The sequence below is a fragment of the Triturus cristatus genome, chromosome 12, assembly GCF_964204655.1.
Source record: "Triturus cristatus chromosome 12, aTriCri1.1, whole genome shotgun sequence".
Taxonomy (NCBI): domain Eukaryota; kingdom Metazoa; phylum Chordata; class Amphibia; order Caudata; family Salamandridae; genus Triturus; species Triturus cristatus.
Window position 1 is genome coordinate 815,053,601 of NC_140595.1, and position 16,822 is coordinate 815,070,422.

The window sequence follows — 16,822 nt, forward strand, 5'->3', positions numbered from 1 at the left end:
CACTGTTGCCTCTGCTGGGTAGCAGCAGTGGGGCGACGCTCCTCTGCCATAGCTCCTACCCATCCATCGTTCAAGCAGTTTTTCAGTTTACCTGGTTTTTCTGTCTGCGTGGTCGACAGGTGTCAAATTATGAATGTGATGCTTCAACCTACACTCTTGGGCAGAATGCATAGATCAAACTCGTAAATATAAAATTGCACACCCTACTTTGGCACCACTTGGTCAAGAATGGTGGACTTCCGCACATAGATCCTGTCAATGACTCTAACAGACAACCACCTCATCCTTCTGCCAATGGAGTAGAAGGTTAAAGAAGCCATCCAGTGAATGATGCCACAATACGTCTCAAAACTCCAGCAGACGCCATCGAATAAAGGAACATTCTAAAAAGCCTGTTGCTGCTGATTGTTAGTAGCAGAACTCAGAAAAAGATCTGCCTTTTCTTTCCACAGGATGCCCCTATAAAACTGCTCTGCACAGACTGGGGTTGAACTGTCGAGAACGCCTAAATGGAGACAGAATAGGGTTGGATCAATCCAAAGACAAAGGCGATATTTGCCCGCTTAACATCTTTATATATTTTAGATAAGTGCACCTGATAAGAGTACACATTACATTGTTAACACGTCATTCAATCTCTCGGCTTGCATCACTAGGTGTCACACGTATATACTACTACTTTACACAAGATGGCACCGGGGTTCGTCGACCTTAAGTCACCTACAGTTGTACAGTGGGAGTACTTAAAAGCACAGATGGGTCTCTTTCAACAAAAGGCATCGATTACTACTTTACAGAAAACATTGCATGTACTACATTCTTACACTGATGCATAGATTTGACCAATTGAAAAGCACGAAAGGCACCAGAAGTCGCTGGGTCACTTTCCAGTCACTAATGCTTTATATGGGCAGGTACTGTCCGGTACTGAGTACGCGCACTTTTAAATTTGAAAGGGAGAGTACTGCTGCAATGCATTCTTTGCAGATACCCCTCGGATCCACCGAAGCAACATTGGAGGAGGCTCTTTCTCCCACGTGACCGCCAAAGCCAAGAACGGCCTTCCCCTGTACTGTAGGGCCACCCAATCGCTCCAGGAATTCAGGAGAGAGCTCAAGGCCTGAACAGAGCACCGCGAAGCAGCTAGTAACTCCAGCACCTTGAGAACCTCACAGGTGATTTGCAGCGCTTTATTAATTTCCAATTGATTGATTGATTAAATAGGAGCATACCGGTACTTCTTAGGAGCAAACAGGTACCCTAAATAGCGAGTACCAGCACTTTTATATTTCCATTTAAAACCCTACCAGTCACTGACCTGATCAGTGTTACTTTCCCTCACGTGCTGCTTTTCTCCTCTCCTCTGCCACTGACCATTTCTTCCTCCCACCCACTTCTCCATTGCCCCCCACGCCCACCATCTTTGTTTTTTTAATCATATTTTTATTTTTGTAGGGGAGGGCCTGGTAGTAAATTGCTGCTGGCCCCTCTGCCCTAAAAGAGTGCAGTAGCATTACTTCTGTATCCTTTGTATTTATTTACCAAACCATCATCATCATATAAATCTTTTATTTGGTTATAAATGCAACCATTTAAAAGCATAAAACCACAAAACATGCACTTCATAAAACTGTTAAAAATTGATATGATTTATTATAGAACCATAAAAAAAGTTAAAAGATAAAACTATGTTGATAATGAATTACATTACATAATCCTCATGTACAACAACTGGATTAATCCGGTCTGGAGCAGCTGGATATCAAAGCTGCACGTAAAAAGCATGAGACAGCAAATAAAGCATGTTCATTCTGTAGCTGCAGATACATGAGCGCTGGGAGACCTTGTGAGAAATCCAGGTCTTTCAATAGCAGGAGAATAAACAACTTCCTGGGCAAGCTAAAATATTTACAAAACACCGCAAAATGTAGGGTGTCCTGTGGAGACATGGTGTCGCAGCCACAGGGCCCCAGAGTTCAAGTGCGATTCCATCCACTAAGGGATGCCAAAAGATGGTGCAACAGATTGAATTTGAACTAGGTAAATTTTGCCTCATGGTCTGTTCAGGGTGGGCGACCCCTATTGTAACACTTTCGTCAAGAAGTATCGCCCATAGTATTTCTACCCTTCCCCATCGAACAGACCATTAGGCAAAGTGCCTCAAGGCGCTAGGTAAATTTACCTTGTGACTTCTATGAGCGAGGTAGGTCCTCTCCATATACTTTTATATTTTCACCTTAAGTAAGTATAGGGATCCATATATAAGCCCTGACGAATTCCTGAGACCTAGAAAGGCTGTCTATGGGCAGAAACATGTTGGCACCTCAGAGGTATGTAAGGGCCATGTCACACAACTATGTCCTCTGATCAGAGTTTATAGTATTTTTATTTATATCCAGGGTACCTCCTAATAAAGGATACTTTGGGGCTGATTTTGAAACGGCCCTCGGTCAGAGCCTTTAGGCCTGCATTGTAATCGGCTGATCGGTTTACTTTCCGACCGCCTCATTATGTTGGATGCAGTCGGAAAGTAAACCGGCCGGTCATTCCAGCTGGCTTCCGACGGCACGGAGAGCCCATCTGCCAGTTGGAATCCTGCCTGTAATCTCGAGGGCAGGTCTTTCTGCCCTTGAGATTACAATGCACGGCTTCCGACATGGTTTCCATGCTGGCCTGTCTGACATGGAAACCATGTCAGAAAGCGTTTTGGGGGCCCCCTTTGGTGCACGGCCTCCGGTTTGAGGCAGAGGGGGCACCTATGGTGCCCCCCTGTTGATCCCTGCACTTTGTGACAGGCACCTTGAGGTGTGTGCCACAAGGTACCGGGATGAACTGCACCTCCCTTTCCTCAATGGGAGCTTGTGTTACGGCTGGTTTAATGGGAGCTTCTGTTACAGCCGGTTTACAGCCGTAACACAAGCTCCCATTGAGGAAAGGGACCATGCAACCGAACTGTGTTCGGTCGCATTGAAATCAATTGGTCGGGACTGCCGACCGGATGTTGGTCGGTCCCATGGTGAGTTGCTGTCTCCACCCGGCATCATAATAAGCCTGCATTTATTATTATTATTAAAGTTTTAGAAAAATCTAAAAGTCTTAGCTAACACCACCCTTATTAAAAGGAACTTAAACACAAATAGATTTATATACAAATTAATATATTGTAAAATTACAGGCATTTCATGTTTAAAAAGGGATTCACATGGATTACAATAGAGTATGCTTTATATCCTATACAATGGTGCCTATGCAGGAGTCACCTCCATTAGCCACGAGAGAGCTAGGCACAGCCGGTCCATCACAAGGCCCGCATCCTGTCCAATCCAAAGTGTCTTTGCGTCTAACCAACAACTCCAGAGTCTGGGACAGACACCTGGCACTTCTCCCTTCCAGACGAGGGTGAGCCTGTGGCATACATTGTGAGCGTCACTTGTTCCATCGAGCAGATGTGGCCTGGTGCTCGGCTCCATCACTGAGGGCCACAGCTCTAATTCCAACTTCTCCATTTGATCAACATATGTGATTCTGGGTATACAAGGCAATCTCTGAGTCTGTCTTCCTTGATCCGGGAGTGTTTGGCTCTGTTAGTAAGGGCCTGAATTAGATCTTGGCGGACGGGTTACCCTGTCACAACGGTGATGGATATCCCGTCCGACGAAATATAAATCCCATTATATCCTATGAGATTTATATTTAGGTGGATGGGATATCCATCCCCGTTTTACAGAGTAACCCATCGGCATCAGCACCTATATGTTATATTAAATAGACTGGGCTGGTTCGAGGAGTGCCTTGAGTGGTACGGTACTCCTGCACGCTGCCACCGACCCTCCCACAAAGACCCCGTGGCTATGGAGTTCAAGAGATGATAGTTCTGTTGTACACGTCTCACAAGAGACTATGGATGAGGCATGAGTGTTTCGAGAAGGGGTGGTTCATGGACGTGGAGCTCTAACTCCTTGACCCACTATAGTGTTTATACACACACACAGGTAAGCTCCAGTGAAATAGGGGAGAAAGATGGGTGATGCCACAGGCTGCAGCTTCAGAAACACTTCCGCCATTGCGAGGTGAGCGTCCTTAGATGTGTAGCCGGAGTCCTGGAATAGGCGAAGGCGCTGAGTTGTTATTCTGGCTACTTGGCTCGTAATACAAGTAATCCTGTGTGGAGGCAGAAACAGAGGCAGTGAGTATCTGCACCACAGATGCATAAACAACTTCTCCATCACATTATACATGGTCCACCGCGTCTCAACCTCCACCACTAGAAGTCTATGGCCCTCACTACAAGAGGCCCTAGTGTCTGTGCCGGGAACTATCGTGTCCACAAGTACCAGACCCACTAATCCCGGGTCCAGGGATACCCGGCATGGTTTCACTGAGGGCAGATGTGTCCTTGGTGAAACCACAGCAGGGACAAGGGCATGGTTTCTGGGGAGGAGCACCACCAGGCGCTGCCCGACCCCAAGCACCACAATGGAGCCGGCATACAACAGATCCCCAATCAGGTCCCGGCCTTCTATGGGTCCCTTCCCAAGAAGCAAGACCAGATACAAGTATGCACCTGGTCTTATCTAAAGCCCCAAGGTAGAGGCTGTAGCCTGGGGCAGGCAGAGCCCCCACCTGCTCGGAGCAGACATTATCTCATGACTGACCCTACCCTGTCTTGACCCCTACTGGCTGTCCAGCTGACATTTTCCATCTGCTGCAAGCAGGAAGTCATCATATGACCAATGCAAAGGACTTGCTATTTCTAGGTCCATGCGATTATTCCCTTTTCCTGGGACAAAAGTCGTAATTGCTAGATTTTGGCGCAAGAATAGTGACTGGAATCAGAAATTCCAGCCCCTTGATATCCCTACAGCAGTTAACCCTTCCCAGTCAGACACAATGAGGGCGCTGCAGACTCCCTTAAGTAGGTCCTAGGAGGAGCTTGGGAGGTGGTGGGCAGGGCAAGGTGGAGGTGGGCAAAACTGGTGGCACGCACGAACGACAATGAGGGAAAAACAAGGCGAAAGCAGTGAAAAAACTAGGGAAAAGGAGGAGAAGGCACTCAAAAAATGGGGAAAAAAGCAGGAGAAAGCAGTGACAACGAGGGTAGAGCAAGAGAAGGCATTCACAAAAAGGGGAAAAAGCAAGGAGAAGACAGTTAAAAATGAGGGACTAGGAAGGAGAAGGCTCTCAATTGGGAAAAAGAAGGAGAAAGCAGTGAAAAACGAGGGAAAAGCAAGAACAAGGCACTAAAAACAGGGGGAAAAGCATGGAGAAAGTAGTGAAGACGAGTGTGGAGCAAGAGAAGGTACTCAAAAAACAGGGGAAAAAGCACGGAGAAAGCAGTGAAAACAAGGGTGGAGCATGAGAAGGCACTCAAAAGACGTGGTAAAAAAGAAGGAGAAGACAGAAGCAAGATCGATGCAGCAGCAGGGGGAGAGCTGGGCCTGGGACCTCCTCTCTTCTGGGCCACTGTTGGGCCAGACTCCTGTTCCGCTCTGCGCTGCCGCTGAGACAGACTCCTTGCTTCTGGGCCACTGTTGGGCCAGACTCCTGTTCCGCTCTGCGCTGCCGCTGAGACAGACTCCTCTCTTCTGGGCCACTGTTGGGCCAGACTCCTGTTCCGCTCTGCGCTGCCGCTGAGACAGACTCCTTGCTTCTGGGCCACTGTTGGGCCAGACTCCTGTTCCGCTCTGCGCTGCCGCTGAGACAGACTCCTTGCTTCTGGGCCACTGTTGGGCCAGACTCCTGTTCCGCTCTGCGCTGCCGCTGAGACAGACTCCTTGCTTCTGGGCCACTGTTGGGCCAGACTCCTGTTCCGCTCTGCGCTGCCGCTGAGACAGACTCCTTGCTTCTGGTCTGACGCTGGGTCAAACCTTCATTCCTTCTGCTGTGTAGGAAGAATGTTTAATGTAGGTAGGAATGTATATTTAGTGTAGGTAGGGATACTGTAATAGAGTGATGGTTCTGCCGTTTGTGATTGGGGTGGATTGCGGTTGAACTGACCGGGGCTCCTTACTGCATATGTTCTTTGCACTGCAGTGTGATACATACGCAATCAGTGCATGATCTGTGCAACTGAAAGATCAGAGATGCCATAGAAACCTCTCTATGCATAGCCCCTATTGGAACTTTGCTAAACAACATATGTACGTTTGCTGAGAAGTGCATGCACTTCCTCCCATCAGTTGCAATTGTTCTTGACTCATTGTATGGTGTCGAGTTGGTAGGTTTGGTGGGGTGGTGTAGATCTCCAAGCAAGAACCTAGTAGCATCATATAGAGTACAAACTTGTCTGAGGTTATTTCCGGACAAAGGAACACCTTTATTCTCACCTCGACAGATGTTATTGATTGGGGGGATGAAGGGTAAGTCACAGAGTACATGACCCTTGAGGTGCAGAGAGTGATATGGGTCAGGTTTATACTGTTTATCAACTCTCAGGGATTTTATTGAATCCCTGAAATTTTCTGTGGCACGCATTTCCACATGCCTTTAAGGTACTGGACCAACCTTTCATTTTTAGGTCAAGCCTGTAACAGTGCGCATGCGCTATTCTGGTGACGACTTTATGTAGGGGCTTTTGAAATCTGCCCTCACACTCGCTCGTGCGTGTGCTTTTTCTTTTGTCCTACGCTATTGGCCTTTGCGTGCGTCTTTTCAACAAAGACAGCACGCAATTGGCCAAAGGCAGGCGCATTGCTCCGCTCATGGCCTATTGGTAGCGGTTACCCTCACGGCCGCCATGTGGTTTCAATTATCGTGCCCAGACACGGGCGCGATAATTGAAGCCACATGGCTCTCTGTGGCACGCGCGCGCGCACCACCCGTCTTCACATTAGCATTTCACACATTCATGGTGGGTCTATTATTTGCATTGACATGAATATCTTCTTAGCGATTTCTATTGGTTAAAGACTCTCTTGATCGTGCCTGTGTCTGGGTACGATAATTGAAACCACATGGCGGCCGTGCGGGTAAAGACGCACGCAAAGGCCAATAGCATAGGACTGGTTGGCTCGCGCCTTCGCAGCAGCTTGGGAGCGGGAGTGTTTCTTAATTTGCCGCGATTTCGAGGTCTACCTCTGTGCCAGTGCATCCCGCCAGCCTCTGTGCCGAGGATACAGACCGCGTTGGACAGGGCACGGTGGGCAGCGATGTCTGACCTTTTAGCAAACCATGAATTATGGCATTGATTTCCGATCTATTAAAGCCATTTCCTGTGCCTTTCTTGGAGATGCTTATTTCATGCAAGCTCTCTCCTGCACGTACGGGCTGCGGAGAAACCCGCACACATCTAATGTCCTTGTTATCCTTCTACCAAGAGAGCGTTCAGACCAGCTGTTGTTTACTTTTTAATACAATTATAGCTCCTCGTTTGTGTGATCTTCTTGATACTATCACATTGTGGTTCATAATTACTCGACAGTGGAAGCTGTAGTGAGGTGGAACACCAAAAAGGCTGTGCATTGGAAGCAGTCTCCTCTGAAGCCCTCCTGGCCCCCAGTAGGACATTTACATTCGGTTGGGTAACATTACATAAGGGCATTTGCACCTCAGCCATTAAGGAAATGCCAATTTTATCCCATCAATAACCATTTTTCACCAAATCGAGAGTTAACAGCAGTAAAATATATATTTTAGAGCTGTCTGATAAGGTAAATATTGGTTGAAGAGCTTTGAAGTTACAAAGAGGTGCCCAAAATGTATGATTTTGTTTAAGTGATGTGCGTTTCACTACAGTTTTCTTTCTCAACGAATAACATGATGAAGGAAACTGCTCCGATTTTCCTTTCCGCTATGTGGTGCCTCTGCTTGGATGGGTGACTTTTCCTTCAGGAGTTTTGGAGGTAAAAAAGGAAATGTGACTGTGCAGTGTGCATACCCCATTTCTGTATATATTGCACATTTTATCGTCACCTTATAAAACAAGCATTGGCATAGCCAATAGGTCTCGCTTTTGGGACTTTATAAGTATTTAGTTATGGAGCACAATATCCTTGGTGCAACAACATCAACTGTTGCATGGCTAAACACTTATAAGGTCCCAAAAGCGAGACCTATTGGCTATGCCAATGCTTGTTTTAAGGTGTCTCCATGAAGAAGTCCGTTTTCTCCTCTACAACATGTATGCATGTAGTTGTGGTGGTCTACTGCCCTTAGTATCGCTGCATGATATTCCTCGGTGTCATCGAGGGGTGCTGCCGTGACCGGATCGGCCTCTAGGTTAATGTCCTCTTGTGGGTTCACAATAGTATCCTCCCATGGATTATCCCCTTTGATAGGTGGTTCTGGCTTAAAATAAGGTTCCTGAAGGTAAAAAGAACTCTGCTGGACTAAGCCTGTGTGTGAAGAGCACACAGACTCCTGAGTTGATGGTGGCGTGGGTGCTCGCAGAGGATGCTGGGGAGTGTGTGGAGGCGGGCGTGGTACAGGATTCGTAGCCTTTGTCATCGTTAGACCTTCCTCAGATATCAGTTCTTCAGAAGTAAACTTCCTTTTCTTGACAGGTATCGGCTGTGGTGTGTGAGGCTTCTCTAAATGTTGCGGGCTGAGCAAGGGTCTGTTCCATGGAGAGATGAATATGCTCTCTTTCCTCTAGGAGCTCAATGGCGCTGATTTTATTTAGAGTTAGGACATGGCATGTACCCACCTGGGCAGGGCTGGTCACCTTTATTTCTCACTGCAGTCTGGGCTTGGGTCCTTCTCATGCTTTGTTTAGTCATGAAGTGCTAGTGTTATCACCGAGCAGGATTATTTCCCAAATCTATTGATACAGAGTCTGCGCACGAGCTAAGGTTTCCCTCCATGTCGAATGTAAAAGCTTTACCGAAGACTATACTCACGATATAGAGGCCTGTCACCAACAAGAGGGCCTTCACCTTCGCGTCCAAGTCAATGGGGAACTGCACAGAGTAGTGGTCGTAGCTGAGCAGCTCCCTGCGAAGCCCTCGCCATACCCTCGCAATGCGGCCCACCGTGAGGGACTCTTTCGAGGTTTTCACCTGTCAAGAAACAGATATGTTAGCGCTGGTGTCTGCCATCTATGCTTTGTAACATGCCTTCCACCCTGGACTATGACATCATTTATCATAGATTGTTAATACTTACCAGAGTGTGAGGGGTGGCCACATTTTTCCCTCACAGGCAGACACTATAGATAAAATTCAGACTCTATATTGTGACCAACAACAGTGTGTAACAAATCTGCACCTCCCAGGCATACTCCCGACAGGGATGGTAACCTACGCCGCGTGTCAAAGGCCCGCTTGCCGTATACATACTTTCTGTAGGGAGAGGGCCACTGAGCTGCAGATCTTTCAGTTTGGTTTAAGGTTCTTTGATGTCATTTGTTGCAAACAGTTCCCTATTATTTTGTTTTAAATAGGTTCTTTAACAATAAATGCTTTTAGGTGGGTTATATTTTTCAATCAACACACAGCATTCATGGAATAACATAGTTGATGGTTAAGTTATAAAGTCAAGTGAGACATTGTTTGACTTTTCTTAGTCTGAGAAAGGAAAGAAACAGGACTTCTGTCAGTTGAGCATCTTTTCAGTTCTACCCACTTCAGTCTGGGCTCAGAGGTTGGAGTAAACGAGTGCCTACTATAATACCAAGGAAAAGTTAACCAACACTTTCAGATTATTGACGCCAAAAAATAAATTTTTACTTTTACTTTTTGAAATTAATGGTTTGTGTCTAGGTGACCAGACAACATGTTTTAACAAGCTTTCTAAAGTGAAGTAAATTATATTTTTACCTGATAAAGACCTTAAAAGAAAATACTGTATCATTGGTAGTATAATCATTTCCGTGTATTATTCTTGTTCCTTGGACTTAGATTTTATTTTTGCCACCTTTCAAAGTCCAAGGGTAGGTGTTTGCCTCTCTTATCTAAATTCACTTCGAGAACCGTCCCAATATCTCGTGTAAGGACGGTCAAATAAGTAAGTTGTTTGAATTCCCATTGAAATGATGATTCTTCATAATCATTTTTATGGCTCATTCTAAAAATTAGCCTCATAAACGTGAATAACTACGTAGGAGAACTTGCTAAAATTGTGGTTCACCTATTATATGCTGGTTTAGTTATTGCATACTACCATTTGCTGTGAAAGTGACATAGTTTCTTCGTAAAGCTTTCCTTATATGTTCAGAGAGCCACAGTGAGATTTTGTCAACGTACGTCAGAATATTTCTATCTTGTATTTTGCTTACTAAAGTTTTAGGAAACACCACAAAACTACCCTGCGAATGGCACTGTTGGGTGATTTAATATTATGTATAAAGTGTTTGGATAAATAAGTTAGCATGAGGTTGTAAAGTGACTCTGCACTATAGATAGGGTTGTTGATTATTGTATGTAACATTTGTGAACACTCAGGGGCTTATTTACAAGGCCCTTGCGCCACTTTTGCGTCATTTTTAACTTGGAAAAAGTGACACAAAAGTGACGCAAGGGGCTTGTAAATCTGCCCCTCAGCTGTTTGTACCTCTTTAAGGCACAGAATAGCGTAGTTTAATGGAACATTGCACACAACATGAGTTTGGCCCTCATTGCACATATGCTTGGTGCAAAGCATCATGGGATTGGATGAGGACTCTCTTCAACATCATAAAGGTAAAGTTCGGTTCTCCATTTTGCTCTAGGGTTAGCACAATGAGGGTGTCTCATAAAACTCTATGGTTAGTGTGGGGCATCTCAAACTCTATGGTTGGTACAGGGCTTCTCAGTAAACTATATGGCTAGTAAACTATGGTTGGCTCAGGGATTCTCACCGCATGATACACAACCAATAGATACAGCACCCTTCACCATACCTCAAAGTTGACGTCTCTGAAGGCAGCCATGGTGGAGCCGGGACCCACGACCTTCAGCACCACCTCCTTGGCGCTGTTCAGGATGGAGAAGCTGCTGGAGAAGGGATCCCATCTCTTGACGATGGAACCAATCAGACCCCCAGATGTAGGCAAGTAGACTTCCAGCTGCAATCATAGATATTCAACACTTGAGCCACATACCAGCGATCACGTCAATCTCGCGAAGAACAGGTTCCATAGATTGAGAAACTAAAGAGGAGACAGAGATAGAGGAAGCCCCAGGAACAGAGATGAACTCTTCGGAGGGCAGAATGATGGGGAGGGCATAGAGAGAATCCCCCTACCAAAGAAATGTATTTCAAAGTGAAAAGAGGGTATTTTGGTGAGTCGTGTCAATATCCTAGTAGTCTTTCACCGTCTCAACATGCAGTGCAATGCTGGTGGTGGCTCTCTCAGTCATTAACAACCCCAGATCTCAGTTACAGCCACAAGCGATGGCCTATAACAAGAGAGAGGGCCTTCCACAGCTGGTGTAGTCAGGGGCAGAAGGGCTGTAAGACTACGAGTACATTGCACTCAAAGTCCAATACTCAACAATAACTCATGGGACCACTTGATGCAAGGGGAGAAGTTGGGTTAGAGATTTCCACCTGCGGCTCTTAGCTACTGAGAATGAGGTTACACAGGACAGTCATTCATTCAAATGCAGCTCTTATACTTATGCTCCCCTTCTAAAAGAGTGATGGTTCAACTGGCCTGCTTGGTTTCCACTACCAGCCCCTCTGACAGACAGTCCAGGGTCCTTTGTGAAATGGAAACACACAATGCTATGTTTTTGGGAGCAGTTCCCTTTACAAAGTGAATTTGCCTAAAGGCCTGAGATCTGTATGTGGGTGTAGTGAGAGCATCCATACCACTGAAGCCTCGTAGTAGGCTGCGGAGCGCCTGCTCAAGGGTGGTGGAAAGAATGAAGAGAACGGTGGTGCGAGTACAAGCTCAAGGGCTAGCATCCTACACTATTTCAGTGCTATGAATATGGTCCTCCTGACCACCTGATCTGCACTTGTAAATCTTCTCTTCAGAAGTCTTTGAGTGAACAGAATTTCTACCCGAGCAGCAGGAAGATCATCACGGACTGCAGTTCGTACCGCACTCCGCCACCTGCGGAACTCCGCGGAGTATTTGTCACTTTGCGGAGTCCTGCGTAGCGGAACTCCACGAACTCCGCCCAGGCTTAATGTAAATGCCTGAGGTCTGGAAATCTGTTGATTTCCAATATTCTGCCAACGTATTTGTTTGTCCTAGGGCTTTGAATTATTGTGGAAATAAATGAACAGATTCTCCACTTGGAGAAGGTTAGCATAGATCTTATTGTAGTTCTATGCTTCATTGTTGATTACCTTCATGAAGGGACCAATGGTTTTTTCAATGTTATGCATACCCTAGGTCCCTTAGACTTATAGGGTCCACCTTGTTTCTTTGCAAACAGAATGTAGAAAATAAGCTGCAAAGCAGAGGGGGCAGTTTGGTGGTCCAGTTGGGTCTATTTTATGCAAGGTCACAGGCGTTATGTAGGTCGCGCGCAGAAAATGAAAGTGGATTAGTATGAATCTAGCATTACTTGAGATGCATTTTTACCAATGCACACATAAAATCCCACACTGCGTCTTCAATTTGAGTCCCTAGCTCTTTGCTTCAAGCTGCACATGCTGGGGGGGTGTGCCGGTCCAGTCGGCTATCATGGGCTTGCAGAGCAGAAAACCCAGATGTGGCCTTTCCCCCAGTCTCAACAAGCCCAGGAAAACACAGGAGGAGCTCGGGGCTGCAGGGAATGAGGTCCATATCTCCTGAACTATAGCAGTGAGGCGTGCATGTTGCAGAAATAGGCCCATACCCAAGTTGGAGCTGCTCTGGGCATCATCGAATGAGATAAATTCCTCACTGAGGTACAGAACTCCCAGTGTCTCACAACCACCCTCCCGCCAGGCGGACATGTCCACTGTGTTCGCTGGTACCCTAAAGCCCGGCAAGTCCCAAAAGATGAATTCCCTGGAAAAGGAGGCCTCTTTCAAGACTAACTTCACCATTCATTCCCATAAGAAAGCTGTGAGTTTAATGAGATACTATACCTGCACTACGCCTCTGCCACCCATCATCAGGATCTGAGGGAGGGAGAAGCCGCAACTGGGGTCCTCAAATAAACTTTACTCCCAGTTGCTCCCTTATGTGAGCTAACGTGTGGCGTGCTGCAGCTAGGAAGCCAGGTAATACTGTTCCAGGTTGGGGATGGCCAGTCCTCTCTTCAATCTTTGAAATGGCAACGCTGACCATGAGGGAAAGGATAGGGCATTCGAGAATTGAATGGAAACCGAAGGCCCTACGTACCCTGGTGATATTGTGTTGTAAGCGTTTCTCTACTGTATGTGCCACCATCAGGCCCAAATAGCAGAAGCTGACAGTTTTCCATCAGAGCGGCAGCCTTGGCAGGGTCTCTGTGGCTCAGGTGAGAGATGTCCCCAAGGGAAACACTAGGGATTTATTGTAGTTAATTCGGAGGCCCGACGCCTCTCTGACCTCATCCAAGTGCCCCAACATCAGGGTGTTTAAGGTAAAAAAGGGGTGTTGTCACCATATAAAGACACCAGGTGACTAGCGTTACCCACTGTGTTTCCCAGTGTGCCATTTCCTGATATGGCCAGTGGTTCAAATGCTATAGGGTTAAGAAGCTGAAAGAGCGGGCAGCCCTGTTGCGTTCCTCTGCTAACTGGTGAGCTATTGGAGCATAATTTACCAACCCCCACCCTAGCAGTGGGCCGTGTGTACAGGATTTTCACCCAACCTCGAAACTGTGGAACGACAACCATGGCCTCTAGGACCTGCATGAGGTACCGCCAATCTACCATGTCAAAGGCCTTTTCAATGTCAATGGAAACAATGGCAAGCTCTTCGTCCTGACCCTCCACCCCATGAGGTACATGCATTAGCCTCCGGATGTTCATAGTGGTGTTGTGACCGGGGATGACGCCACACTGGTCCTCATTTATTAATCGTGTAATTACTGGGTGTAGCCTAAGGGACAATTCCTTACAGAGCAATTTCATCTGACTTTAGCATCATAGAGATGCAACCCTCCCGCATTGACTTCAGGAGTACACCGGTGGTTTTAGCTTGAAGTAAACCTCTAGTAAGTGCTGAGTAATAGAGGGGAAGAAGGCCTGATACAACTCCGCAGGAAAGACATCGCTGCTTGAGCCTTTTCCTGCTCAAATCACTTTCAACTATCTCCTCTTGGGTGTTTGTATCACAACCCTGAGGAGACTTAAGATGGAGTATGGGGGAGAGAGGCGTCCCAGCATGTTGCGGACCCTCAGTCCACTCACCCCGAGGGCACCTCTGCTCTTGTCATCCTGTAGGAAGGTCTTACCGGGAGTGGGTGCCGTTCGGTAGCTCTGCTCCTTTGCAGGATGACGCAGGGCGAGTCGCATTGTTCCATGTCAGGGAACCACACCAGTGGCAGCAGGAGCTGGTCTCAGTGCTTCCGCCTGGGTAGTTCTGCTCCTTCAATCCCAGCTGCAGGACTCCCATGCAGGACGATGGTACGGCGGATGTTTAGCGTCCAGGCCTCAGGGTTCCTCCTGCCCCCTCTCTGGCAGCGGGATCCCCCTGATCCCAGGGGCCTCACAACAGCCTGCAAGGGTCTGGCTGCAGTCCAGGGAGTTCCACCATGCCAGGCCTCAGGGGCGGCTGGTGACATTTGAAAGTGGTCGGGCGGAAAAGTTTAGTTGGAGTGCACCACTGTGAGTGAGAGAGCCCTAACAACCTAAGGGGGGTTCGGGGGGTTTCTCCTTTCTAGACATTTTTGGAAAAAGAGAGGGCAAATGGTGCATTTTCAAGCAAATTTTAGAAAGCAAAGTTGTACTGTGCGCCCTTCCTGCCAGTATGAATGTCTATGCATTCTGGGCAAACATTGAAGTGAGCACAAATCGAGTTCTCCTACTCCCATTTTTATTGTTAATTTACTGCTCTTTCAGACCATTTTCACCACTCCTTATTACATAACATTTTTCCAATTAAAAAGTGCCTCAATCTGCTTTGTTCCACCAGTGGAAATTAATCTATTTATTTTCACATGTACCAATGCTGAGCTATCACCCAGCCACTGCTGCCTTCGTTCTTCAACCCCTGTCGCCTAAACTCACAACCACACTTTTGTCTCATCCCTACTTCCTTCCCATCACACTAAGCCCCCGCCATTCTTTATTTATTATATTTTGCCAAAAGTATAGATAGTAGCATATGAGCATTTACTTCAGTCATATCACCTTAACAGCTTATAAATTAGGGCACGGTTACTACTCGCCCGCCTGCCCATTAGGAAACCGAGGTTTGAGCCTTGCTCAACCCTCGCTCTCCTAATGGGCATGCGCCAGCCAGAGCAGACACTATTGTGCATGACTGGGCACGGCGGAAAAATTTGCCGACCTTCCCCACTCATGCGCACTTGTGTGCTGCTGCCTGTTGCCCCTGGTCTGACAATCATGTCACTCAACATCACGCCGGATCGCCCACCCCCTTCAGACTCTGAAGGGGGTGGGCTGTCCGACGTCATGCTGACTGACATGATTGTCAGTTTACTTAAGTTCAGAGACGCCGAGGGAGCTGCGGGCAGGGGGGCTACGCCCCAACAGACGCACCGAGCCTGCCAGGCCTCCGGTCCCTACACTCCAAGGGTGCCCCGCACCAGCCACCTCAGGGCCCCCTCAAGCAAGGGCTAGATTAGGCTGCAGCCCCTCCCAGATAAGGGCCAGTGTGCCACATCACAGGCGTCTCACTCTACCAGGGCCCCCCGGGCAATAAGATGCAGGATGTCTGGGGAGCGCAGTTGGAAGAGGTGGCATCTGCTTCTAGTGCCACCGTTGTTTCTCATTAGGCCCGCTGACAACACCCACCGTGTCCCCGAAGCAGGCCGCAGGCAGGAGGCGCGTAGATACCACGCTGGGTCCGCGGCAGGCTACCGAGCTAGACTCTGGGCCGTCCCAGGCCCCAACACGGCTGAGAGCAGCTGCCACGAGCTAGAATCCCTTCTCAGCAGGTCAAGAAAGGATGTGGCATATGAATAGTTTAGTAGTCAGGAGATAGGTGAAGGATGCTGATAGGATTAAGCAGTGGGGAGATGAGGCTGCTCAAGGGAGGCCATCTTAGCTGGCCATGCCACCCCTCCTGTGTGAACGTTCTTGTAGCCATGCTGAGAGTACTGGCAGCTGGACTTCCAGCAGCACTAATCTGGAAATACTACATTTCACCACCACCACACTTTTAATGTGATAGATCCGGGCATATCTACTGTGGACGACAAATAGGACTGCAACCTGGACTGAATTCTGCTCGTACCAGAGAGAAGGGGGCCCTGGCCTGCTAACTCACCTCATCTTCACAACTGCAATAATTGCGGGGCAAGAGGGCATGGAGCACAGCCCTCTGGGCATTGTCGTAGATCTTGATGTCGAACCGAGGGCCACAGCACTCCCGTTCCTCCTTGGCGTGGAAGATCTTCTGGTTCGCTGTGTTCAGGATCTCATACTCACGGAGGGTCCGGAGGGTGCTTTGACCTGAAATGACAGCAGAGTGAATGGCTAGAGGTCATGCTAGAGGTTGGTTAACACCCATTCCACTGAGACTGGACCTCCATTGGCAGACTAAGAAGGTGGATCTAGGGAGTGATTGTTGGGTAGGCTCTATGGATCCTCCGGAAATTGGTGGCAACGGAGCATTCTTGGCAAAAACTGTTACCTATTCCCTCTGCAACCACAGGAACCAGATACAAATGAATTTCTAAGCATCTCTTATTTATGTTTCAACTTTGTGGATCAGCGCGATTGACTGTCAAGGCTTACTCTTGGTGGACGGAGTGGGCTTAAAAGTCTAATAAAGGGAAACAGAAATAGCACACACAACTTGTGTAGTCAAGGTAAGGATATTTTGTTCGAAAAGAGACACGACTGGTAT

General features: G+C 47.5%; 1 protein-coding gene across 2 annotated transcripts in view; it reads right to left on the reverse strand.

Annotated features, from left to right (window-relative positions):
- Window positions 1-1,613: 1,613 nt before the first annotated feature.
- LOC146782961 (phospholipid scramblase family member 5-like) overlaps window positions 1,614-16,822 on the reverse strand; it is a 47,411-nt gene continuing 32,202 nt past the window's right edge. The window contains exons 5-9 of one of the 2 annotated variants that reach the window (XR_014972076.1): window positions 16,241-16,425; window positions 10,817-10,981; window positions 8,838-8,996; window positions 2,941-4,161; window positions 1,614-2,858 (exon numbers count right to left, since the gene is read on the reverse strand). Coding sequence is in view for 1 of the 2 variants with exons in the window: in XM_085637953.1 (XP_085494079.1) it covers window positions 4,081-4,161; window positions 8,838-8,996; window positions 10,817-10,981; window positions 16,241-16,425 (590 nt within the window). In the remaining variant the exon portion in view is untranslated. Of the gene's footprint in view, window positions 4,162-8,837; window positions 8,997-10,816; window positions 10,982-16,240; window positions 16,426-16,822 lie in introns of both variants that reach the window. The other variant, XM_085637953.1, reaches the window with a different exon arrangement.